Source organism: Lacerta agilis, chromosome 4 (assembly GCF_009819535.1).
Source record: "Lacerta agilis isolate rLacAgi1 chromosome 4, rLacAgi1.pri, whole genome shotgun sequence".
NCBI classification, from domain to species: Eukaryota; Metazoa; Chordata; class Lepidosauria; order Squamata; family Lacertidae; genus Lacerta; species Lacerta agilis.
Genome location: NC_046315.1, coordinates 55,386,246 through 55,413,176, shown reverse-complemented (window position 1 = coordinate 55,413,176; position 26,931 = coordinate 55,386,246). Strand labels below are relative to the sequence as shown.

The following is a 26,931-nucleotide window of genomic DNA, read 5'->3' as shown; positions in this document are numbered from 1 at the left end:
TTCAATAAATTTTCTGTTATTTATTTTGTAACTGCACCTAAACCACAATAAATTGTCCAGCACTTGGCTGCCAGACCAGATAAAATATAACTTTTACCATCAATACAGTCCATTTCCAAGGCCAATATAAACTAATGGGCATATTTAAAAGATACAATAGGCTTCTGCATACAGGGACGGAGTCTTTCTCTTCTTCTAAAATAAAACATTTCCCACATAATAGCATCCAATGTACATATTCTAGAATGTCTTTTGTTCTTTTTACTTTTACTGGCAGGGTGCTCAAAACGAAGAGTCATAGTTTCTCACGGGCCCTTATTCAGGATTTAAAGAAATACTGAACCAGAAAAACTACCCAAAGTATTTTCCCAAGAAAAAATAGGTTTCTAAAAACCAGTCCTCCACCACCACAAAAGGGGTTTTTTTTCCCCTTCAGCATAGATATACATTCTGATGTCTGTTCATGATTTGGCACATTCCCAAGCAACGTCGTGATTTGCTTTCTGCAGCTCTGAAAATTAAATCCATGCTTAACTGGCCTTGGTTGTGTGAGACATGTAATAGCAAGTTGGCAAAAAGGTGACCCTTGGCTGCTGTTGCTTCTGAGAATTCTGCTGCAGACCATGTGTCTCTCCCGCTCTATCTGCTGCAGAAGGTTTGCTCCTAGGAGTTGCACTCCTCACAGTGGCACGAGAGGATGTAACGGTAGGTGGCTGTGAGCCTCATGCCACCTGAGCAGCGCAACCTCATGGCTTTCAGCTTGGAAGTCTGTGGCTGGCAGCAATGGCACGTGGAGCGGAAGGGCTGTTTCAGGACCGTACTGAAGGACACCATTGGTTCGGAGCGTGATGTCTGAGTGCAACGTCCCTCACAACGAGCTAGCAGCACCATCTGCAAAGGAAGGAAACAAAGGAATCAAGGAACGTAGCCCCAGAGTAGTGCAGAATTGTGATGGCGGCAGAAATTGTATCGTTCATAACTACCTGGTTCCTGTTAAGCAGCCCACTTCACAGACCATTTAGGCCTCATTGCATTGTGCTAATAATTTAATTATTTAATACTCTGGGCCTAAGTTTTCTATCACATCCCATACATTTTGTATACATTGTTTCAGCATATTTGGGTTTTTTAAAAAATAAATATAGAATGCTTTGATTATGGATCAGGAGGGGTAAGATATGAAGCGTTGCAAACCCAGTCATGTGATCTAGCACCTGTGGCCTCCTGGAAATGGCCAATTTGGACCCTTGTTTCACATGAGTTCTTTTCCTAGTCCAGTTGTTTCCTGTCTATTCCTCTAACGCACTTAAGTAGAAAAAGGAATGTACTGTAGTGCTTCTGAGGCAGGGGTGTGTATGTGTGCAATAATATTATAGATATGACCAAAGTCTAATTAAAACATTCTTAGCAAAAAAAAATAAAGAAGCCATACTATTGCTATTGCTATTGCCATTGCTAATGGTGAGCTTTGCCCCAAGATGCTGTTACAGAATTTCTTCTTCCCTCTGGGATTCTCTCCCAAAATTCTCCACTCTATTCATGGGTAATGAAATGCCTCACCCTATCCACTGCCCATGAATAGCATGGAGAATTTTCTCTCAACTCTAGGCTTGCTACTGTTATAGAATTAAATACTGATGGGCATTCATTCCTCTCTCTTGTTTTTATGGACCATATTTCCCCAGACACAGATGATATCTTCCAGATTTAATAATAATATAAAGGAGTCTTGTGGCACACAGTGACACACAATGCAAGTAGACTTTTGTCAAGCAAAGATTATGCCATAATAAACTTCTCAGTCTTAAACTCTTTGCTGATTTCTCTGCAATAGTCTAACACTGCTATCCTTCTGGAAATCCCTTACTGTATGTAATGCTTTTAGAGACCATTCACCCTATATTCCTGTCTGGCCCCTGGCTCAGCTGGTGAGCCCTTGTTGGAGGTGTCGCATATTCAGTATGTGGGTACCACCAAGAGGGCCTTCATTGCAGTTGCACAGGCATTGCTTTAGATCAGCGGTCAGCAAACTTTTTCAGCAGGGGGCCGGTCCACTGTCCTTCAGACCTTGTGGGGGGCCATACTATATTGGGGGGGGGGTAAATGAACAAATTCCTATGCCCCACAAAGAACCCAGAAATGCTTTTTAAATAAAAGGACACATTCTACTCATGTAAGAACACACTGATTCCCAGACAGTCCGCGGGCGGATTTAGAAGGCGATTTGGCCGGATCCAGCCCCCAGGCCTTAGTTTGCCTACTCATGCTTTAAGTGCTGCTCTTTCTACTGCTCTTTCCACTCAGGCCTTCTCCAGTAGAATTGTTGTTTTCAGTTTGCAGTTGACATAATATAATATGAAGGATTTATATTATGCTTTGCAGTTTTCTTTTAAGCATTGTTTATGCTTAAAGATTATGCGTTGTTAATCTTTTGTATTTTTATATGTTTAGTCTACGTTATCCTATATATAGTATAATATAAGGCTGGTATCAGTCGTTGGCTTTTTTTTTTAAAGGCTGAACAGAGAAGGCAAGTTCATTTTTAACAGGCAATAATGGGGACAAATCTCCGTATGGATTTTTGAGCTGGTTTTTGCAGAGAAAAGAAGGGCAAATGGTCAGCAACAGCAGCAGGTGTTGGAGCTACAATCGATGGCGCTGCCTCTCTTCCCCACTTCCATGGAGCAGAACACAACAGAAAACTCAACAGCTGCTATTAAGCCACAGCAAGTTTTCCCAAGCACAATATTTCAAGCAAAAACACCTTTTTTGGCATTTTCTCATGTTTCTAAATGAAAAAGGAAAGGTTGGCCAAAAAATCACTTGAAACCATGTGTACTGTAAACCACATCTACTGCATTTGGATCAAAAGAAAACTGGATCCGAAGCTGTCATGGAAGGAGAACGTGTGTGTACACAAATGAATTTCATATCCTTTAAGAAAGGCAAGTCGTGTTTTTTTACCTCAATTTTGCTACCAACTCAATGTAATTAAGAATATAAGAAGCTGTGTTATACCTAATCAGACACTGGATCACCTAGTTCAGTGGTGTCTACAATGACTGGCAGTGACTCTGCAGGGTTTCAGACCAGGGTCTTCTCCAACCCTGACTTGAAGATATCAGTGATTTAACTTGGTACCTTCTGTATGCAAAGCTGATGTTCTACTACTGAGCTATGGCCCATCCCCATTTACAGAAGGGCCATTGCACCCCACTGCCCTACTTTCAATCCACATGAGATTATTTCTCAATAGCGCCTTTTTGTCTCATTGTGATGAGATCTACAAGGTAACCACAAAAAATACACTGATTTTTATTTGGGGGGATATTGTCTTGAATATATGAACTATATACTAATATTAGCAATTCATAAAAACGGGTAAAGGGGGCATCACCAAACAGAAGGAGACCAAAAGGGGTCCAAGGACTCAAATTGTATTGGAAAATTGAAATGCATTGAATAGTAAAAATCTCTTTAGAAAATGCCCGATACATTTTGGTAAAAAACTTTCCTCAAGGGTACAATATTACACTTTTCCTGTAATAATAAGAATAATATGAATATTGTAAGAGGGAAATTGTATTCTTGTGCCCTACTGAAACACAATTTTCTAGGGACATTTTCATATTTTGATTTTTGAAAATTCTTCTTGAGGTCTTCTTCTTCTTCTTCTTGCTAATAATTCACAGACACTAAAAATCATATGGACTTGGCAGGAGGGCTACAGATGGTGATGAGGAAATCTCTGGTCTTTCCACTCATTATGGAAGTTCTGCTTTAAAATATGGTGGTAGCACCATCACCTTGAACGAAAGGCTGTCTACATGGTCAGTCATACTTTCCCCTTAATTCATTCACAATATGAAACATATCAGGAAGTCTGTAACAAATGAAGTTGTCTGGCTGAGAAGGGAATGACTAGATGAAGTACTTTAAATTAACCTGAATGACGACTACAGTCCTGAACACTGAGCTCGGTCAGGAAAATTTCCACACAATACAAAACAATCTCCCCAGCCTACATTGTGTCTTTTCAGTGAATGCAGCAACTCAATCAGCACACAAGAAAATATAATCCGGATGAGTGTGGCTAATTTCCCTATTTTAAAAGGGTAAAGGGACCCCTGGCCATTAGGTCCAGTCACGAACGACGCTGCGGTTGCGGCGCTCATCTCGCTTTATTGGCCAAGGGAGCCGGCGTACAGCTTCCAGGTCATGTGGCCAGCATGACTAAGTTGCTTCTGGTGAACCAGAGCAGCGCACGGAAACGCCGTTTACCTTCCCGCCTGAGCGGTACCTATTTATCTACTTGCACTTTGACGTGCTTTTGAACTGCTAATTTAGCTGTACATATTTATTATTTGCTTGCATGCACTCTGGTATATTTCTGATTGCAGCTGGTGAACATGTTCGTATTTTTAAATGGTATATTTTTCAATTTATAAATGTACCTTTCCAAGCATTTCTTGCTGTCACATTTTCTAATGCAACTCTGCAGCCATAAAGGCTGAGTGCCAATTCACATAATCTATTTTGTGTCCCTGCAAGCAGTCCATGCCTTCTCTAGGAATGTGCTCATGTGGAGAAACTTAATATATATGAACTGACAGATCAAAAATATGTCAGCAACAATTTCTGTGACTGGAGTGATTGGAAAAATTGCCACCACACTCAAGGGAAGTTGAGCTGACTAGATTTGCAATTGGCCAATTCATAAATTTCTTCAAGCAGGTGTATAAAAAAATTATACCACATGAATCAGACAGAACTGGCATCGTCATGGGGCAGTTACTTCAGACAAGTTTCCAGAAAGAGTGATGATTTTCCTGCCTCCAAAGAACGGCGTGACTACTTTCAAACTTACTGAACAGCAGCCCCATTCAGGCCTCATGGTAAATTGCTTTTGAAACTGAGGAGACTTTGAGATATGGCACATAGGTCTGCAGTGGAAAGGGTGGGAAGTAAAAAAAAGACAGCTCAGCCCCTTGTGGGAGGCATCTTTTCAATATTTCACTCCAGAAGCGAAAATCTCTATTATCTGTCCTGGAATCAGCCCTTTTCGTTTAAAAAAATAAAAATAAAAGTTGGACTTCTTAAGAATCTACTTGGAACTTCACAAACACGTATTTGTACTGACATCATTTCCTCTGCTTCCCCTTCAGAAGAAGGGTCCTTTGTGTGAGTGATCAGTTACACTAGGGATGAGAAAGCAATGGCACTCAAGATGATGTTTGACCCACCTCCCATCATTCTTGACCATTGGCCATGCTGGCTGGGTATGACAGGAGCACCTGAAGGGCCATAGGTTGGGAAAGGGTGAATTATACCATCAGTTTTCTGGGTGTCCATCTGAGTCTATGATATTCAGAGGTATCAGCTTTATTAATTCATTTATTTTGCAAAGGATTAGACGTCATATTTCCCTGAATTCAAATGCAACCAGTCATGGCTGGAGAAGTTCATTTCTGCTACAGCCCTATGCCCACTAAGCTCCTAGCTAGGGATGGTGAGAGTTGCACTCCAACAATAGCTGGAGACCCAAGTTTGAGAAACACTGCACATGCAGTACTGGGATTTATTTATTTATTTTTCAAGTTAGAAATATAAAGACAGGTTTACCAGGGCAGCTCAAGACATTTTGCCACCTGACGTGGAGCAGCACCGACAAGTCAAAATTCACAGAACACAAAGTCAACCAAGTTACTTTAGCACCTGAGGCAGAACATCCTACAAATGCCTTTCTACCTCCTTGGCAGTAAATAATATAACAATAATAAATTTGCTGCTATTTCATGACTTCCAAAACCAGCTGCTTGAGTTGGCTGTCTCACTCTGCCTAATGGTAGATCTGGCCCTGAAGCTGAACTATTTATTTTGTGCTTTTATCCTGTATTTGTATCTTGTGAGCCATCCTGAGACCTTTGGATGAAGGGCAGCATAGAAACTTAATGCATAATGAATAATAAAAATAATATTTCAACACACCAGTTTCCAACCCCTCTCTTTCAAACTACACACACACACACAGAGAGAGAGAGAGAGAGAGAGAGAGAGAGAGAGAGAGAGAGAGAGAGAGAGTTATATACACACTGTTTGAGGGGAGGGAGGTAGATAACACCATTGCACAGACAACATGAATAGTAGCTGCCACTTTAGATGATGTCATCACACATGATCAGCATGTGAAAAACCGCACTGTGGAAAATCGGCTTCTGTGTGCTTCAAATACTACACGTGTACACAACACATTGTCCTCCCTTATGTTGTTGGGTTTTTTTATGGTGCTTGCATGTAAGAAAGGTCGAGAAGTTTAAGATAGCACTTACCTTTGAACTGCACTTGTACAAAGGGTGGCTGATGGAATCCACATAATGGTGCCTCATGCAACGGTCTGGGTCTGAATCGATCATGAAAGTACTGTCTGTTTTACTGTCTGTGTCTCCCATGATTGCCAGAAGGGACAGCATGGAAATGGAAGCGGCTAGTACATGATTTCCCATCATTGGAGAACTTCTCGGGAAATACAGTAGAGGGAGGTAGAGCATCAGAAGCACTCTAAAGGCTGAGGGCCAGTCCCTTTTGAGGAAAACGAGAGCTCTGTGCTAAGTCTCTGGCTTGTCATTGCTGGTTTTGAGTTAGGCATTTGTGGAGGGTATAATCCATCAGAACATCCCCTGAATGGCTGCTGGGATAGAAAATAATAAATAAATTAAGATCCTGGAAAAACAACAAAATGGCCTCTAGAATGAACTAGGCATAAATAATAATAAAGCTCAAAAGACTTGTGTCGGCCAAGAAAAACTTACTGAGCGAACATCATCCCATTATAGGTGTGGTGGAAGAAGAGGTCAAAGCCTTGCAAGGCTGAAAGCCTCTTCTATCCATGTTTTAATAATAAGGACATTTAATATTGCAGAAAATGTTTTTATGCAACGAAGTCTCCATTGGGTTCCGTTCAATGTCAATTTAGCAAGGCACCTGAGGATTTCTGAACATTAAAAGGCCTGAGGATTCGCATGAAAAATTGAAAGGTGTGTTCCAGAGGATTAAAGAGAGTTACATTAAAGATGGAAATGTTGGCTCAAAGCAGAAACGAAAATTAATTCACTGGGCTCCTCCCTCTCTCCAGTGATCTGTCCAGCCATTCTAATCAGGGATTGCCCCAATGACAGACTTGCTTTTTTGTGCTCTGCAGTCCGACACGCAGCTGTGTCCACTGAAACGGGCTGAGATGTGTGGAACATATGTGAAAATAATTGTGCAGTCCTGCTGCTAGCAAAGAGATCTTGCCTACACATCCACAAAGGGTGCGTGAGCACAAACACGGCATGTGTTTGAGGGTGAGTGTCTGGAGCTAGGGGGGAAAGTGCTTGCCTTCATATGTAGGAGGGCACCCATGTTTCACAAATCCTGATCTAAAACGAATCTGAATGAGATTTTACTATTAGGAGGTTCTGTGACCATACGGAGGGCACATTGTAAGAGTCAGGTTTTTCCATCTCGAAGAAAGAGATGGGAGCCACTACTTGACTATATTAAATTTGTTCACCTGTATGGAAATGTTTATTTACTTGCATTAAGCCAAAATAAATAAATCCCAAGAAGCTCCAGCAAATAATCCCCAAAGCCACATGCATTTGCTTTAAGTCACACTAGGATCAAATCACATAACGCACCAAAGGTTGGGGACCTTTATCAGCCTGAGGGCCAAATTTACTGGCAACGGACGTGACTCTGATTTTTGCACAGTAGGCTACATTCCAGCAATACGGATGCCAGAGGTTTCTACATACAGACACACATCTATCCATCTCTCCATCCTCTACCCAGGCATGTAAGCGGCATTATCACAGTTGAAAAACACATTCCAGCTAGGCAGAAGCTCTCAAGGAGTGTACCAAGCAGGTTCAATGGGGGATATCGTGTGAGGATCAGATGGAAAGATACAAAGGGCTGTGAGGCATGGAGGCTGCTCCCTGCTACCTGACGTAGGGGGCGAGGCCCAGACTCACCCAGCCCTACTGAAGAGGCTCCTCATGAGGTCGGAGGAACATCGCCTGGCTATTGTTTTATTTATTGATTTAATCTGCTGTAAACCGCTTTGAGGTTTTTATCTATATAAATAAAAATGTAAATGTTCGTTTGTCCCTAATCGAAAATCTCCCAAAGTTTTGCACTGATTGCTTTGAAATTTTGACACAATGTTGTGTTCCAATCCTGGCGTGTTTTTATGTAAAAATGTTATATAGATGTCATACCTGTGACAGGTAGAAACATGGCTTTTGGCAAAAACAGCGCCATCTGTTGGACGCAAAAGCAACACACACTATAGAGCAACGCACAGTAGAGAAGATCACACTTTGGCAGGGGGGGAGCGGGAGCCGAGGGCGGCTCCGCCAACTCACGCAATACAAGGTCGTCAGAGGGAAGACGGAAAAATGAAAGGAGCCGTTTCTGAGGGAGGAAGAAGGGGGATTGGGAGAGGGGTGGTCTGAGGGGGGACCTTGGAGGGGAAGGTGGGGAAGGAGCATCTCCACTGGGAGAGGAAACAGGCTGGAGTTCATTGGGAGAAGCTGTGGGGAAGCAGGCAAAAATGGGGTCTCCTTCCAGTACAGGGGGGAGACGGAGAGGGGACAGGCGGGAGTTCAAAGGGAGAAGCTGTGGGGAGGCAGGCGAAAACGGGGTCTCCTTCCAGTACAGGGGGGAGATATTTGAGGGAAATGTCTGAAAGAAGGGGAGGGGAGGGGAAAGGTCCCTCCCTCAGGAACCCCCCAACTCTGAATCCGGCAAGGAAGCGGGCCTGCATCCACTTAACCACTCTGAGTCACAGCAACGCGTGGCCGGGTACAGCTAGTTAAAAATATAAAGCGGTATAGAAATTAAAAAATATAAATAAAAATTTGACCACCAGGTTTCCCACCCCTGACATGAATTATCAGTGGTGGCATTTCATCAAATGATGAGGGCTGGAAACATATATTCTTAGTTTAAAACCTCCTGGTATTCCTGTGCAAGATAACTGGTGCTTGAAAATGTGAAGCTCTTGACACTGAAAGAATAGATGCCCTGTTGTACTTTCTCTTTATTCACCAAGAGATGTTTTTGTATATGTTTTATAACATGTACATGAGAACATAAGAAGACCGCTGCTAGATCAGGCCAATAGCTCATCTAGTCCAGCTAACCCGATGTCTGTGGGTAGCATACAAGCAGGACGTAAGTGCCACAGCACTCTGCCCACCTGCAATTCCCAGCAACTGGTACACAGAGACACGCTGACAAAGGAGGTGAAATAAGGTATATAGATGAGCCACCTGATAAAATAGCAACAGCTGCAGGTCTTGCAGCTTCAGCCCCACCAATAAACCTACCAAATTCATTTTCAAGAAGCATATAAGATATGTCAGTCAAGTCCAACCAACCAATATGAGAAGAAGAAATAATTTTAATCAGTGAGCAGGTCTGGCCAAAGACATTTTGCTGCTTCTCACATGTCTAGGTGCATAAAGGCCAAGTTATTTTGGCATCTGGCGCAGAAAACCTCGCAAGTACCTCTCCCTCTCCCCTTCCTTAGCTGCCAAAAGACAATAAACAGAAATGAAATGAAATAATAACCATTAAGTACAAAACCCATAAATTAAATTAAATAACCCTAAATTAAAGGATCATAAATTTAAAATACAATAACCATAAATTTAAATAATCATAAATGTGGACTACAGCAACCAAAAATGAAAGAATCATAAATTCAGAACACAGAAATCATGAATTTAAAAGCCCGTTGCTGCTCTTTCATAACCCCAAAACAGCTGCATGTGGGGGCTTCCTCACCCTGTCCAGTGGTAGGACTGGGCTGGTCACTGAATTCCTACTGAAGGACATAGGATAGCTGTTTCCCCATCTTTCCTTGCTCCGGGTAGGCAATTTGAACAGTGCCATGCCTCTTGTTGGCAATCAAGCTAAATGACATAACCCCAGGTAATCCAGCCTCCTAAGTGGCCTCCCTGCCACTTTGATTAGGGCTGCTGCAGGAGCAAAGGGTCAAATCCTCTATCCCTCCCCACCATATTCTCAGTCTGGTTCACTTACACAAACACTATTTGTGAATGGAAAAGCCTGCCTGCAGGGGCAAACTATATGGCAATAGTTTAGCTTGAGAACAGGTTTCTCCATGTCTTTTCTAAGACCTGCTTGTGCTAATGTTCATCTGCTCTATCCAATGGACTGCTGAGCCATGTGGCGGCACACCCACCCAGAGGCTCCTCTCTACCACCAGGGAAAAATCTGTCAATTTTTATTTCAGTTTCTCTCTCTCTCTCTCTCTCTCTCTCTCTCTCTCTCTCTCCTGTTTCTTCACATTTCCAAATCAGTTTGCAAAAAAGGGCCTTGTGAAAATTCATCAACGTCTTTGCAAGAATTGCCCCTAACACATGCACCTTTGTCTAACAAACACTTTCTTATAAAACAATCTCCACTAACATAATTTATTTTTGCATGCTATTCTCACCAATATATGCATGTATATGTACATTTTATCCTCCTCTAGGCATTACATTACAGTGGTACCTCGGGTTACGAACTTAATTCGTTCCGGAGGTCCGTTCTTAACCCGAAACTGTTCTTAACCTAAGGTGTGCTTTCACTAATGGGGCCTCCCACTGCTGCCGCGCCACTGGTGTGTGATTTCCGTTCTCATCCTGGGGCAAAGTTTGTAACCCGAGCTGTTTGTAAACCGAGGTACCACTGTACTTGGAGGAAGAGTGGCACTGCAAAATTCAGATAAATGCAAATTTTGAAGGACAGCTCAGTTCTTTTCGTTCTGGAAGTGTCAGGTTAGAAAGCTTCACCTTTAGAGGTGAACGGAATCAAATCAGTCCCATCTCCCGTCCCTACCCAACACTACTGGAGAACAAGCCTTTCTTGGTGATGAACTTAACTGGGCAGGGGTGACTTGTATGGTGGCACTTAGAAAAGCCAGCAACTGCATGGGCTGATGGAGGAGGCTGCAGGGCTGAGCAGAGTATCCTACAGAGCTTCCTTTCAACTCTGTGGTGGTCCTTGAAGTACTAGCTCCAAATAAGCTGCTATGAAAAAGAGGCCAAAATTACAGAAACTGCAATAAAGATGATTATATACATTTACAAGAAATGTGGTGGGAAAGTGGAAGTTACAATTGCGGGCCCTGCAAGAACAGAGTGAGGAGCGGCTCCCATGGAGGCCTGCCATAACCTTCCCCACCCCCTCTGCTAAGATGCCACTTCACTAGACATGCTGCTGTGCTGCTGGGTGTATTGCCCACACAGCTGGGCGGTTTTTATGCCAGGCATATGTTTGCTCACCCAGGCCAAAGCTCTACATCTGTTTCCCAGGTCAGTTGGGTATGTGGGGAAGAACAAGCTGGTGGGTTCTTCTAGGTAAGGTAAAAAGGTAAAGGGACCCCTGACCATTAGGTCCAGTCACAGACGACTCTGGGGTTGTGGTGCTCATCTCATTCTATAGGCCGAGGGAGCCGGCATACAGCTTCTGGGTCATGTGGCCAGCATGACTAAACCACTTCTGGCGAGCAGAGCAGCGCATGGAAACACCGTTTACCTTCCCGAGCGGTACCTATTTATCTACTTGCACTTTGACGTGCTTTTGAACTGCTAGGTGGGCAGGAGCAAGGACCGAGCAACGGGAGCTCACCCCGTCACGGGGATTCGAACTGCCAGCCTTCTGATCAGCAAGCCCTAGGCTCAGTGGTTTAGACCACAGCGCCACCCGCATCCCAGTTCTAGGTAAGGTACTGGAGGGGTTATGCTTAGCATGAACTACCAGACTTTTTAGGGTGTACCCTGTGCACAACAGTTGCAGGTGAGGGCTATACCACAATCCTATGGAAACCGCTCAATAGTTCTCTGCATATGCAGGCTGCCATATTGTAGCACCAGAGGAAGATAGAAAGCTCAATGTCCTACAGGAGGAGGGCCACTCGCACAGCACTTTAAAAATGGGGGCACAGGTGCATGTGCTGATTTTGATGAGTAGGTGATCATTTAGAAATGATCTCATTACTTTAAATAGAAACACAATACATCCCACCATAGTGAGGAAGTTGGTGACCAGGTGACTTTTGTACCTTCTCAGTTTCCTAACTATCTAACAGGCAACTTTGAGGTCTCTTCTCTACCTTCCTGTTTAACTTTAAAGTGGGCTTAGGATGGATGGCCCTTCAAACAAAGGACTGGCAGCCCTTCAAATAGAGAATTGTCCTCTGCCATGAAGGACACATGCCCACTTTATTCAACAGAAACACTGTCAAGCATCTGCTTGGGCTTGGCTCCATAGGGTGGGCTGGGGGGCAAAACTGACTACAGTGATCCGTTCCGGTGGCCCGTTTGCAACATGAGCGCCGTGTCTGCACATGTGCGTGGCATGATGCGGCACTTCTGCGCATGCACAAAGTGCGATTTTTGTGCTTCTGCGCATGTGCGAAGCGCCGAACCCAAAAGTAACCCGTTCCGGTACTTCCAGGTTTGGCACATTCATATCATGTGACGAATGTGACCTACAGCGAATGCAACCCGAGGTATGACTGTACTCACTTCTGAATATAGGATGAATGAATAAAACACACTTAATAGTTAAACATGTTAAGGCCCGTAGTGGGCAAGATGCCCTGGGGGCAAGGCAACTTCCTATTTTGCTTCCAACGCAGCCCTCCCATCTCCGGAGCAGGAGTTTTATTTGGAAGAGTTCTGCTTGTTTGCTTGATTGATTTGTTGCTCTTGCTGTGGAGCCTGCCAACCTGATGCCAGGTTTAGATCTAATAATAGGCATAAAATTCAAGGAGCTGCTAGCTGTGCAAGCAAATGGCAGCCCTGCACGAGGCACACTCTCTGCTCAGAGCAAGTCCCTTCCCGTTAATCCTGGTGTGACCTGCATGCATGGAATGGTGCCTGCTGGAGAACCACAAGCAAATGGAGCTCTTGCAGACTCTTCATGAGCCACTCTAAGCACTCTGCTTCCTTTTGCCATGAAACCACTAGGTAGGCCTAAGCAAAATACTCTCCCTTAGCCTCTACTCTCTCTCTCTCTCTCTCTCTCTCTCTCTCTCTCTCACACACACACACACACACACACACACACACACACAATATCAGTGGCGAGGGAGGAGATCTACAACAACGGGGTGATTGTAAGGAGTTCAACAAGGTAATGTACCTGAAGTGGTTTGAACACACTATAGTGCTATATCAATGCTATTTCCTGGTTTGATTTATACCTTGCCTTTCAAAACAACCCCCTCCCAGCACAACTGGCAGTGCAATATAATGCAATAATAAAACCACCAGCAGAATGAGTAAATAAAAACAGCAGCTGAGGCCTAGTGCTACTAGCTACAGGGGAAATTAGGCAGACACAGGAACATGTCTGAGGGCCATGTTCCTTCCTGGTAACTGTGGATTTAGAATGTATGTGTGTACATGGGTGTAAACAAGGGGGTCTCGGAACATGACATCCATGTGGAAGAATAGATGGGGCAGCCTTGCTTTCCCAGCTTCCAGACACATGTTGCTTGTGCTTAGTGGTGCTTACTGTCTTTGCCTGGCAGGGAGACAGTATGTCATTGAATTGTGACAATGTCTCTTGTTGGCCTGGATACAGGAAAAATAAGTATGTGGCAAAAGTCAGGAACCTTTAACTTTTGCATGGGTGGAATATTGCCTGCTGTGCAAAGGTAAGACTCCCATCTCCACACACTTCTGCCTCTTGCCCACTTGCTATTGACATGTGGCCCACAGAAGATTGACCAGGAGGAAATTTGGCCCCGGACTGGAAAAGGTCCCCCACTTTCTGCCTTATAGGAATCTGATCTGGAGCCTCCGATACGCAAAGCATAATGTGCTTTCTGACCAAGCCCTGACCTATGTCCTCTTTTGGGCAATTCCGATGCAGGCTGCCACCACGTGGAACCATTTTTCTAACCACCTCTTTGTGAAGCCATAACTTTTATTGCAGTCCTCCATGCAAAATGAAACTTAATCAGCACATAAAAGAGGTTAAGTCATTGTTACCAAATATCCAAAAACTAGAGAAAAGTTTTCATATGAAACACATGCAAGATTTGGCTGCGCTAGGCACCATTCCATATGTATGCCTGAAAGAGAACGTCAGATGGAAGGGAGGGGGTGCTTGAAAAACTGCTATACAAAGAACATCAGGGGTTGGCACTGAGTATTTTCTCTTCTGCTAATGTTCGTGCCATTATATTGATATTGGATATATGCTAAGTGCTATGCCCTCTCGAGCTCCAAAATTTAAATCACGGCAACAATTTCCTCTTGCATTTTTCCATGCAATCTATCAAGCCATCATTTAATGCAACATTCAACATTGCTCCATCCTAATGCTTCTTTAAACAGAACCAGCATGCTCTGGCACAGTAGTGTGAAAGGGACTTAGCAGGAGAAAAAAGTGTGCTTTGGCTCATCTCCCCTTTGTTTCCATGTGGCACGGAGAGAAGGAGTGCCCAGTAGGTCTTGCCCTTTGTCGGTAAATAAATATTCCTGCAGTGGGATTGTTTCCCTCCCCCTTCTTCATGCTTCCTTATTTAAGCATTTGTGCACGGCTGATGACTGGGCAGGCAGGCAGTGATGCGAGTGCATTTGAAACCCTCGCAACTGCATTGTTGTCCAACTTAAAAATGCCGGATGAAGTCATAAAGCAGCTGTGATCCACTCAGAGGGAAAGAGGTGAAAATAGAGAACTGAAGCCACATAAAAGACAATTCCAAACAAACTGAAATAATTGCACCCCACCCAGCATGATTTTGTATGGATACCAAATTTAAACATTCGGGGCTAGATCCTGCCTGACATAAATGACAAGAGTAATGCTGGCTGTAGCAGAACTAACATGATCTACTTCTGCTGAAGCTTTGGCCTGCCATTCACACACGCTAATCCAGTGTTATATAAACAGCATTCTGGACGAGAGCAAGGAGGCACCATAGTCAGATTGTCCAAAAGTTAAGGGTGGGTTTGTTAACTTCTGGCCCTTATGTCCTCAGTGACGCCCCCTCTTAAGTGTCGAGTACTTCCAATACAAAGACAGAATCCACCTGTGTAGTCTGTTCTCCAGCATAACCCCGTCATTTTGAGGATGATGTCGGAGAGTAAGATTTCACTGTCATTTTCTGGAAGCCAGTTCTACTATGTAATCTGCTATCACTTTAGCCTCTTTTCCTCTGAGTGAGCAGCTGAAAATGGTCTTAAATTCAAAACATTTTCTAAAACCCATTTGCTCTGTGCAATCTTTTGTAGTTTTATAGATTTTTTTGGTGTAAAAGAAAGGCTTACATCTGAAACGCCTGTTGTTTACTTCTCCACTGGCGAGGAATTAAGTGAGTCCTTTGTGCTTATCAGCAAAGAAACGGGGAGAGGGGGATACCTTGTTGGTTGGGAGCCTCCCCCAGAGATTCTACTCGCCTTGGAGAACATCCATATGGCTCATGCCTCTGCTCTCAGTTGGACACTGCAATGCTACTAGAAAAGAAAGCATCTTTTCACACCCCGAGACCATGTTGCCAATAGTGGGATGGAGACTTTAGAGACTGCATAGTCTATGCTGGTTCCACGATGTCCCCATCAGTTCCGCAACTGTACAGGGAACCAGCATGAAAACGCCCAGCCTAGAATTTCCATGAGGTTACTAACCAATAAAATTTCAGGTATCCACACAGTATGCCTAAAGTGTCAATTATTATTCTGTACCTTAGCACCATCAGTCATCACTGCCTTACTGGTTACTTGAGAACTTGGGATGGCACTGATGAAATTTTATCCAAAAATATCCATTAACTATCTTTTTTAAAATTAGTCATAATTCTGGTGTTAGTTGGACTGATATTTGGGGCAAGAGTTCTGCTCTGGCTTGCAAGCCAAAGTGGAAGGGATTGTCATCTTCCCATCTCCATAGAAAAAGGCACACTTAATATTTCTTCTCTTCCCTGCCTCGCCCCCCCCCCCGACCTCTGCTCCCTCAGAATCTGCTGTTGGCCTGGCAACAGCTTCACAAGCAGTCTTAAAATGGTGGTGTACAATGGGTACTGTTGCTCGGCACGGGATTAGTGAAGGGGCACAGAAGACAGAAAAAAGTTGTAGGTAGCCATGTTGGTTGATTCAAAAAGATCTAGAAACAAATGCAGAGACAAACAAACATGTCACAAGTTAAACAACAAGCTTTCAATTTCCCCAGAACTCTTCTACAAGCTGGAAGGTAGAATTCTAGAGTTTGGGTTCTGATAAAATCTCACTGTGGCTTTTGGATTCTTTTCTCCCTAAGAGACCAAAATGGCCACCTAAATTTTTTGTTATTTGAAGAATACTAAATCAATGGATAAAACTGAAGGAAGATTATATTCTACCACTTGAAGATAGGATATGCCATCTGCATTTTGGTTCCTACAAATAGTTTATGATTATTTGTGCTAATAATGCTATCAGAGGAATCATACTCAATCCTCCTTTCAAAACTATTTGTGGCTACATTTGGGGGGGGGGGCAGTCATACTGTTTCATTTCCAGTCTGTGTATATCCTGTAACTTCCTGCTAAACTACCGTTAACTTTTCATACCACAAATGCTCAGAGTTTTTGTTGTTGTTCAGCTTTTGTTGCACTATAGCCCATCCAGACAACATTAATGTGGTACTAATGGGGAAATAGAAAAGCAATGACAAACCTAGACAGCATCTTAAAAAGCAAAGACATCACCTTGCCGACAAAGGTCCGTATAGTTAAAGCTATGGTTTCCCCAGTAGTAATGTACAGAAGTGAGAGCTGGGCCATCAAGAAGGCTGATCGCCGAAGAATTGATGCTTTTGAATTATGGTGCTAGAGGAGACTCTTGAGAGTCCCATGGACTGCAAGAAGATCAAACCTATCCATTCTCAAGGAAATCGGCCCTGAGTGCTCACTAGAAGGACAGATCCTGAAGTTGAGGCTCCAGTACTTTGGCCACCTCATGAGAAGAGAAGACTCCCTGGAAAAGACCCTGATGTTGGGAAAGATGGAGGGCACTAGGAGAAGGGGACGACAGAGGATGAGATGGTTGGACAGTGTTCTCGAAGTGACAGGCATGAGTTTGGCCAAACTGCGGGAGGCAGTGAAGGATAGGCGTGCCTGGCGTGCTCTGGTCCATGGGGTCACGAAGAGTTGGACACAACTGAACGACTGAACAACAACAACAATAGGGAAATATCGCTGGACAGCTAACGAAGTAGAATAAATTCACCACTAATGCACTATTGTTGTGTCAACAGCATGTTGTAGAAGCATCCACATTGGAACACCCATATGGAGGGTCTCCCCGTTTGACTCTTAGTGTGCCACCCAAAATCAACCTCCAACGTTGCTTAAAATAAAAACTGCCAAACTTCTCTTCTGTTCTCTGCCTTACAAGGGATCCATATGGGGAACATTCATTATTGTTTCTTTATCCCAGCAGACTTTGGTGCAACCCAAAATCTGTTTCCAGATTTCAGGGCTCTCTAGCAGAGACTAATCAAATTAAGCCTGCCTAATGTGTCCTGCACTCCGTCTTAAGACTGTCACTTTCTGCAGACCTCTAGGTTTCTGCATAATGTCTAGCTCTCTCCCACTTTCCCTGTTTTGCTTAAGCCTGAAGAAAAAGCCTGGAGAACTCAAAAACCTGAACACCATTTAGCAGTAGCAGAAAGCATGGTGGGGCAGCGATGCTCCCCTGATCTCTGGTTGGTTGCAGCACTGCTGGTAGAGTGGAAGGGAGAAGGCAGCAGCAAAGTCCGCATGGCAGAAATCCACTCGTGCTCCCACCAGATTGGATCTTCCAGTGCATTTGCACTGCACTAACCTTGCCACCACTTCATTTCTCCACCTTCCTTTAAGCAGCGCCAACATGACCAACCAAAGGCCAGATGTATAGCAGTGAAGACCCTCCAGGCCACCCACTCCTGCTCCTTAGGGATGGTTGAATTGCTCCTAATAGAAGACAGTATGGAATATGTAGATATGCAAGTGTTTTTCAGTCACTCGTTGCTTTTTCTCTTGAGGAAATCACTGGGAAATTTCCACAAAGGATGGAAATAATAATAATGAAAGAAAACAGTGTCGTCATCACCGTTCAACAAAACCCCCATATACTGGTAATTCCATTGCAGTGTACCCTTGTCAGGAATTAAATCCTTTCCTTTGGATTCATTCAGTCAAACTTGTCATTTCCTTGAAGGAAGGACTGGATGAAAAAGGATGAAAGGTCCTCAGATATCAACTTGTTTCTTTTAGCAAGGTGGGTGGCATGCTCTGACGCTCCCACCCAGCCCCAGACTGAGTGTTGTGGCAGTGATATGTGGGTCACTATCATGGTATGACAGACCTTCCTTCACCAGACCAGACTCTGAACATTAATTCAATCCTCAGCTTGCCTGCAAGGCCATGCCAACATGGATTATAGCTCTGCTGTATTAATAAGCATGAGATCCTTATTGGCAGACTCCCCTAACAATGATTCAGTTATTATCTATCTATCTATCTATCTATCTATCTATCTATCTATCTATCTATCTATCATCTATCTCTATCACCATCTATCTATCTATCCATCTATCCATCTATCCATCTATCCATCTATCTCTAAATCTCTAAAATAATATTGAACCAGCGGGATTCCTGGTGGCTCAAAGTCCCATTGGTATGAGCCGGTGTCAGCATTTGATGGACAAATGGTGAGAAAGAATACATTGTCTCCCATTTATATAAAGTCCCGCGATTGGGTGAGCTGCACCAAAAAATTCCAGCAAACGGAACGAGAGCCGGTGCAGCTTGGAAGTGGTAGTGCCAGTGCTACCCGGATTCTATTCTGAATTAGATTAGGTGAAAAAAGAGAGAATATATAGACAACCAGCTGCTCAAAGGCTTAATACAACCTTGCTTTTATTGTTCTGCTAAGTTAGAGGTGCGGCATCAGAGGGATTCCATGCATACCGTCACTGAGAAATTTTAATATGTTCCACACTGACACATATAAAAAGGAAGTAACAGCTGATCATAAGTCAGACCAGGCGACAGCATCGCCCTCCCTCCCCCCTTCTCTTTCTCTCTCTCTCCCCGTGTGGGAGCATAATTGTGGGCCCTCCAGAATTGTGGGGTCCTGGGTGGATCCCACATCATAATCAGCAGGGAATCAGGCAAACGAGCTCATACAATTACATCTATGTTTCATTATGGAAGTGAGCATGTACAGTATTTGCTCCTCCCAGCAACCACCCAGAGTGGCACATAAAGTAGTGAATTACAGAGGCATGCCAGATCAAAGCTTTTGCAGTCCCCTTTCTCAGATTACAAGAACAAAGGAATAGTCAGTGGCATGGAGAGGCAGCCAACTGAAAATAGGCAGCAATGTGATGAATCACTTTTTCTGTGCAAATTATCATGTGGAACTCACTGCCACAAGAATTCCCCCCCCCCCTTAAATCAAAAACATAGCAGGATTTTAAAAGACAGCAAGTGCCAAATGATTCGCATTAATACAGAAGAGACCAAACAAGAAAAGTTTGAAACATTTAAAAAGATTACCTAGCCTTTTGTGCTTCAGGACAAAAAGCAGATTTTAACTAGAAAAGTCTAAAGAGGCAATTATTTATTTATTAGTTTTACAGCCTGCCTGTGAATTGAATGGTTCTCAAAGCAGCTTTTACATAAAGGTCAGACTCTTTGACTCTATTAGCCATGCCCCACCAGCTTCATAGTAATCCCTGCCTGAAGGTGTTTGAACAAGTACAATCGGCTTACGCATATTCTGCTCAGTAATATGGATCCCACAGAGTCAGGGCCTTTCTAGTGGTGGCTCCATACTTGTCAAACTCCCTCACCGAGGATGCACATTTGACCCCCCCCCCACTCTCCTTTTCAGCTTTTAAATGGGCCTTGTAACCACTTTGATTTCACACTGCTTTCGAGTTAAATGTGCCCTGTCAGTTCTTAATGTTTTCTTGTTTGCATCACTGATGTCTTGGTTTTGAAATTATTTTACTGCGCTTCCTGTGCTAGACTGTAGTCTGCTCTAGGGCACCTTCAGACGGGTACTGTATGTACTGCAGGTGGATGCAGCAGCAAGCATTTTCCACTTTGCACGTGGATGTTGTAGATTTGTACTGGGAGGGCCTTCTCAGTAGTGGCGCCCTCCCTGCGGAACACCCTCCTTTCAGATGTCAAGGAAATAAACCACTATCTGACTTTTAGAAGACATCTTAAGGCAACCCTGTTTAGGGAAGTTTTTAACGTTTGATGTTTTATCGTGTTTTTAATATTCTGTTGGGAGCTGCCCCGAGTGGCTGGGGAAACCCAGCCAGATGGGCAAGGTATAAATAATAAAACTGTTATAACTATTACTATATAAGTCTGCTCCCCGCCCCTCCGCTACAGAAAAGCTCTTCAAGTCTTCTGCATTCTTGATTTTGCACTGCTTCCTTTGACTCCTCCAATCCTGCTATTTCTCCTCTCCCTCTCTTCCCCCCCCCCAACAGTGGAAGCTGCCCTGGGATGCCATGCTGCCATGCCACCCTGACCTTTCTTCTGGCTCTTGCAGCTGTGGCAGCAGCAGTGCCACAGTTCTTCTCTCTCCTTTCTTTGCAACAAGAAATCCAGTCCCTTCTCCCCCTTCTCCTTCCCTTCTTACTTGTGCCCTGCAGCTGGGCTGACTCAGCCTCTGCAGGGAAAGGAAGAGGATAAGGCGAGAGAGACCACCTCCAACACAGCCATACCTACACCCTTCTCTTTCTCTCCCTCCCCCCACAGCCCTCCCCTCGCTGCCTGTGCACATGGATCCTCCATTTGGGTTCCCTCTGCTTTCATGCACATACCCATCTCTGACCAAAAGAACATTAACAGGCTCACCAGCTGCAAAGCTTCCCCCGGCCCTCGCAACATGAGGGTCCCCCACTTTATTTAAGCAGGAGTTATTCACCAAGACAGCACTGTACTTTCACTTTTACAGTTTTTAATATTCAGGTTGCGATTGCTTGCTTAACGTTCCCTCAGTACGACAAAAACGGCATCAGCTGGAAGCATGTGGGACAGGCTTATGTCACAAAGAAGCGGCTTCAGTGTGGCACATTGCCATGGCAGCAGGGCACATGAGCCAAGGAACATTTCTGGTATGAAAAGTTTGAAGATATTTCCTGGAAGCTATGGACCATGTACCCATCTCAAAGACTTTGAGGATGCAAACCAACTTAAATTCAGGAGCACATGTGACCACCCTTATACTTTTAAGAGCACAAATAATCCCAAATACACATCTGGAGGGGAACTTAGATGGCTGCTTTAATTTCTCATCTTCGTGCATCCTATACATGTCTACTCAGAAGTAAGTCCCACTGAGTTCAATAGAATGTGAGCATGGGACTGCAGCCTTACTGAATTGATTTTATGTATACTTTATATTTTAACTGTGTCCCTAAGCTGCCTTGCGAGGCTTTCAAACTGAAAGGCGGCACAGAATTCCTACTGAGGTGGATTGGCTGCAGTGTTGGCCTAGGACATGGGAGACCAGGGTTCAAATCCCTGCCTGGCCATGAAACTCACTGGTTGATCTGGGACCAGCCATTTTCTCTGAGCCTTGTTGTTGTTCAGTCGTTCAGTCGTGTCTGACTCTTCGTGACCCCATGGACCAGAGCACGCCAGGCACGCCTATCCTTCACTGCCTCTCGCAGTTTGGCCAAACTCATGTTAGTAGCTTCGAGAACACTGTCCAACCATCTCATCCTCTGTCATCCCCTTCTCCTTGTGCCCTCCATCTTTCCCAACATCAGGGTCTTTTCCAGGGAGTCTTCTCTTCTCATGAGGTGGCCAAAGTACTGGAGCCTCAACTTCAGGATCTGTCCTTCTAGTGAGCACTCAGGGCTGATTTCTTTGAGAATGGATAGGTTTGATCTTCTTGCAGCCCATGGGACTCTCAAGAGTCTCCTCCAGCACCATAATTCAAAAGCATCAATTCTTCGGCGATCAGCCTACCCTATGTCAATATATTGCTGTCTGGATAAAACTGGTGGGGCCCACCTTGAGCTCCTTGGAGAAAAGGTGGGGTGCAAATAAATACACGTGTTGCTCTTAGAAGGATGAAGAACAGCATCCCTGCAGCATCAGACTTAGAGACTTCCTAAACCAGCATCATGTTTCCAACAGCGGCCACCCAGGTGCTGTTGGGAAGCTCTGAAGCAGGCAAGGTAGGCAGCAGCCCTCCCCATATTTGTGCCCAGCAATTGATCTTCAAAGCTATACTGCCCATTTAGCCATCATGGCTAATAAATGCCCCGTGAGCTTGTCTAAACCTTTGAAAAGGCCATCTAAGGTAGCAACCATCATCACATCTTTCTGCGCTGGATTCCATAAGTTAAGAGTGTACTGTCCCTCTCCACAGGTTATCCACTGCAATGGTAGCTCAGTTCTACTTAAGGTATAACAACATTTGATCTACTCCTGCTACAAAGAATGTGCCTATCGGAAACAAAACATGACTACCCCAATTTTTTTGCAAAGAGTCTTGATCATGAATAATTGTCCTGATACCATCATGAGCACAAATAATCATGCATGCACAGTAAAGAAGAAATCTCTTTCCTGAATCTCACTAAGTTCTGAGGAATCTCAACCCAGCAAACAGCTGCATGAGGAGATCTGAGAAGAGACAGTTCTTTCCTTTCACTGATGTAACAGTGTCTTTGCTGATAATGGTAGAAGCAGACCAGACAGCCAACAGCAAGCCAGATCTGACTTGAGCACATCAGTGCTTGTGTTTCTAACGCCATAGAGGCAGCTGTCTCCCCACCCTGACAATGTGCAAATTACATTCTATTAGTGACAGTCAACTTGGATAGCTTTTGCATTAGCACTCCAATGTGGTGGTTATATGGCACATGAATTCTGCAACCTAAACAAACTGTGTTAACTAGAAAAAAGTGTGCTTATTTTAGAGAATTTGTTCTGCTAATGCTATGCAAAACCCTTTGGGAGAACTGAACGTGCCACCCTGAAACATTGGAAACCTTTTCAGCTCAACTCTGGTTTCTAAAATTTCACTTTGTGTTGCATACATGCTTGCAGGTTTATCTTTGCAATAATAAAAGCAGTAAGAACCAAAATCCAGTTTTAGAAAACAGAGATCCTCTGAAGGCTCAGTTCTGCACACCCATAGCACTAAATCCTATGCCTGCCTACAAGGATCACACAGAATCCACACCGGCCTGCTTTTAAGCCTGTTGAACCACAAATATATACTCAGTCTTGCATGTGATGGTTTTACAGGTGTGCTTCTTTAGAAGCGATTCACTGTGACTGGCTCTTAACAGGAGAAGTGTAACAGGAGTTTCTGCCCTAGCCTTCCCATCTAAAATAATCCTCTTAAAATTTCACATAGCTTATGTAGCATAAGTCGTTAATTTCATAGCCACCATGAGGCATCTATGGTACTGTCAATGTTTTAAATGATGGAAGAGGCCATTTCAAACAGTAAGCATAACTGAGGGAAATTATCACAGAATTATTCCTCAGCTACCCAAACAGAGCTAAGGTGAAAATATAATAAGCATCCTGGAGTCATTTGGGAGCAAAGGCAGGATACAAATTTAATCAATAAATGAAATAGATTCTTCAGTGCAAGGGCTATAGCTCAGTGGCACAGCACATGCTTTATATGCAAACAGTCCCAGGTTCAATCCCTAACTTCTCCAGGCAAGGCTGGGAAAGATCCCTGTGTGAAATCCTGGAGAGGAGCTCTCAGCCATCGTAGACAATACTGAGCCAGATGGTTCAATGTAAGGCAACTTCCTAAGGCAGGAGATCTCTCTACTGCATTAGGACTTTGTCTTTCTGCTCTCCAGCCTCTTGAATGACATTACACTGTTTTGGAATCCACAAATCTGATGCCATTTGCCTCCTTCCAGTGTATAATCATAGCAGTGATGACAGCAAGCTTCTGCCATTCACCGTCCGTGCAAAAGGGGAGGTTCAGGGTGCATGAGTTTTAACTGTAGAACATGCTTTCACTTAAATCCAAATGCTTCTGCTATGTTCACCCATCTTAATCACATCACCCTTCTGGATCAATGGGTGGTACTCACTAGCTTTCTGGGACAAAGCCAACAAACAAGGGGAGAGAGCCAATAAAAAAATGAAATTATCCAACTGCACGGCAATCTTTTATTATTGCAACGCACAGTATTTCTATGCAATTGGGTTGGTTGCTTCCATTATGGGGCCAGGGCTAATGAAGATGGTCCTTAGCCACAAATTTAAAACATATTTTCTAAGTTATTTTCGCATATACTTTCTCTGTTATGTCTGTTTGCCTTGCTGTGGCTCACACATTTCCATTGCAAACATCACACTTCATATAGGGGAAATGTTATCTTTAAAATATTCTTGTATCACTTGCAGTAAACGTATTCTACTATTATTCTTCCTATTTCTGCAGAGGGAGTGGGGGATGAGCCAGAGAGATTTGTTCCCTTTTTTTCCTTTCTGAATCTTAGACTAGCTGGCAGCACTCCCCTCAAATGCAGCCTTTAGAAAACACTTTCATGCCCACATGAAATTTATGCTACAATCATGAGTGCTGCTTTAAATATCCATTCAACTCACTGTCTGGTGATGCTGTTTTCTTCAGGAATTTGTCCACTAAATTTCCTCATTGTGGATGTTGCTGTTACATTTAACATGCTTTTAGCTTTTGAAATCCTAAACAATTTAGGACTAAGATATCTAAAGGACTGCCTTGTTTTCTTGCTGCCCGGCAACAGCACTCCTCAGATGGGACACTGCTGAGAGTAACATATCCAGAAGCACACTTTGCCTATGCAAGATACCAGGCTCTTAGTGTTGCAGCTCCAGCTCTCTGGAATTACCAACTAGCTAAAAAAACAGACAAGCACCTAGCATGATGATGTTTAGGCACCTACTGAAGACCTTATTGTTTAGGAAGGCTTTCTTTGAGGTGTAGCCCAGTCATTTATGGAAGATCAATTTTACATCTGGTGGAATATTTTTGGTGTTTTTAGAGCTTGTATGGATAGTTTTGTTGTTCTGGCGTTTGCGGAATTGCTCTTATTGCTTTTACAGCTTATTATTATTATTATTATTATTATTATTATTATTATTATTATTATTATTACTGTGTGCACTGCTTCTATGGCTTTATGATGTGAAGCCACCTATACATTTGTATAATCATCATCATCATCATCATCAAAGTTGCCATTACATCTTTGGTTAAAAAAACCCATTATATTATTATCTCTCAGAATTATGCTGCTCTAAAACAGCACATTTGAAACCTTCCCCTCCAAAAAAAGGGGTCACATTAGTCTTACTCAGAGTAGACGCATTGGTATCAATGAATCTACTTGCAATATGGTTTAGTGAGCTATCACCCAGTGATTCCAGGGCAGCGTCGGAAACTTCTTTCAACAGGAGGTATGGGAAGGCTGGCAAATTATTTCTGAGAGCTTTGCCCTGCCTGAGCATCCTCGATTTGATCTGCCGAACAGACATCCCCCTGCATTATTGGTTGTGCTGACGGCGTAAGCCGACTGCTCAATATATCTCCTCTGTTCTGCAGCCAAGACAAACACTGTGGATTCCCTCGCCGTTCCTAACCAATCAAATGCACATATTAAATCCATCCCAATCCATAACCAGTGCTGTGCACCCCGTGGCAAAACTTCCCAGAAGTTTGGATAAATACAAAAGGGGAAAGGGGGGGGTCCTAAACAAAACCTAAAACCTCGCAAAGGATGACACCCAACCCTAGAAATAAATATTGCCTATTGTTTCGTATTATTCCAAGCCCTCCAGCAGATGACTGGCAGAGGATCAGCATACATTAGTTGTCATAAAAGTAAACACATCTCCGTTTTAAACCAGGAGCTTCGCCTGCGTTCATGGAGTCCCATTGTAATGGGACAAAGGCAGCGCTGGAGATACCCCTCAGCCCCCTTTTTGGGCTCGCACAACCCAGCTGCCTGTCCCCCTTGCAGTTCAGCCTCTTACAAATGAGGGTCAGCGCAAACCGAGAAGCCCCTGCGCGGAGATAAGATGGGTTTAATGCGGCAGTTATTTTATCCCCATAAGGACTCTCCCCCCCCCCCCACTGACATCCTGACATCCTCAGGAGACACATAATTAAAGGCACGCTGGCAATAAATAAATAAAAAAGATATAGTAGGCAGCGAATCTTTAGGCAATCGCTAATGAAATCTGGGTTCGTGAACAATAAAGCAGGGGCGGTCAAAAGACAAATCATTCTCATTAAGCACAAGGCGATATTTGGCGTTCTGATCCAATCTCCCCGTTCCCTGCCTGCTTACCTTTGCAAAACGCGTCGCTTTCACCTTCCTTTGGACTCCGGCAACTCAGAGCGAAAAAGAGGTCTTGTTACTTCCAAATGCTTTTGTTCTTCTGTCCCCCTGTCACATGGCTTGCCTTTTATATTTGCAACACACAAAAGTTAGGGCTGTTGTTTAAGCAGGAGAGAGAGAGAGAGAGAGAGAGAGAGAGAGAGAGAGAGAGAGAGAGAGAGAGAGAGAGAATGTCAAATGGAAAAGTGCCATTGCAGTCATATATCAATCAGGCGAGCGGCAGCGGCAGCTCACAAGCAAATGGGAATTCCACAGAAATGTGAAGCTCTTGTTATCTGAGAAATCACTAAACACCACCAGTCAAGCTTCCTTCTTCTGCACAGACTTCTCTCATTGGAGAACTGGAAAACTGGATGCAAATACACTGAAATTTCAGGATGTTTCCTGTGATGGCATACAAGGCTACGGAGATTCAGGTCCAAACTTAATTCTGTCCCACCTAAATTTGCCAGATCCACTTGGTCAGAGACAAGCTCATTTGCACCTCTGCTAATT

At 43.7% G+C, this 26,931-nt stretch overlaps 1 protein-coding gene across 2 annotated transcripts; it reads right to left on the bottom strand.

Moving 5' to 3' along the window:
- Positions 1-26,931, bottom strand: NDP (norrin cystine knot growth factor NDP). 2 transcript variants are annotated; one of them, XM_033147130.1, is made up of 3 exons: positions 26,386-26,931; positions 6,330-6,688; positions 1-891 (listed from the first exon to the last, which is right to left on the bottom strand). In XM_033147130.1, exons 2-3 carry the CDS (start codon positions 6,546-6,548, stop codon positions 664-666), a joined length of 447 nt encoding a protein of 148 aa, XP_033003021.1. In that variant the 5' UTR covers positions 6,549-6,688; positions 26,386-26,931; the 3' UTR covers positions 1-663. The 2 variants fall into 2 exon arrangements, with proteins under 2 accessions (XP_033003021.1, XP_033003023.1); XM_033147132.1 differs by having other exon boundaries at positions 6,330-6,685.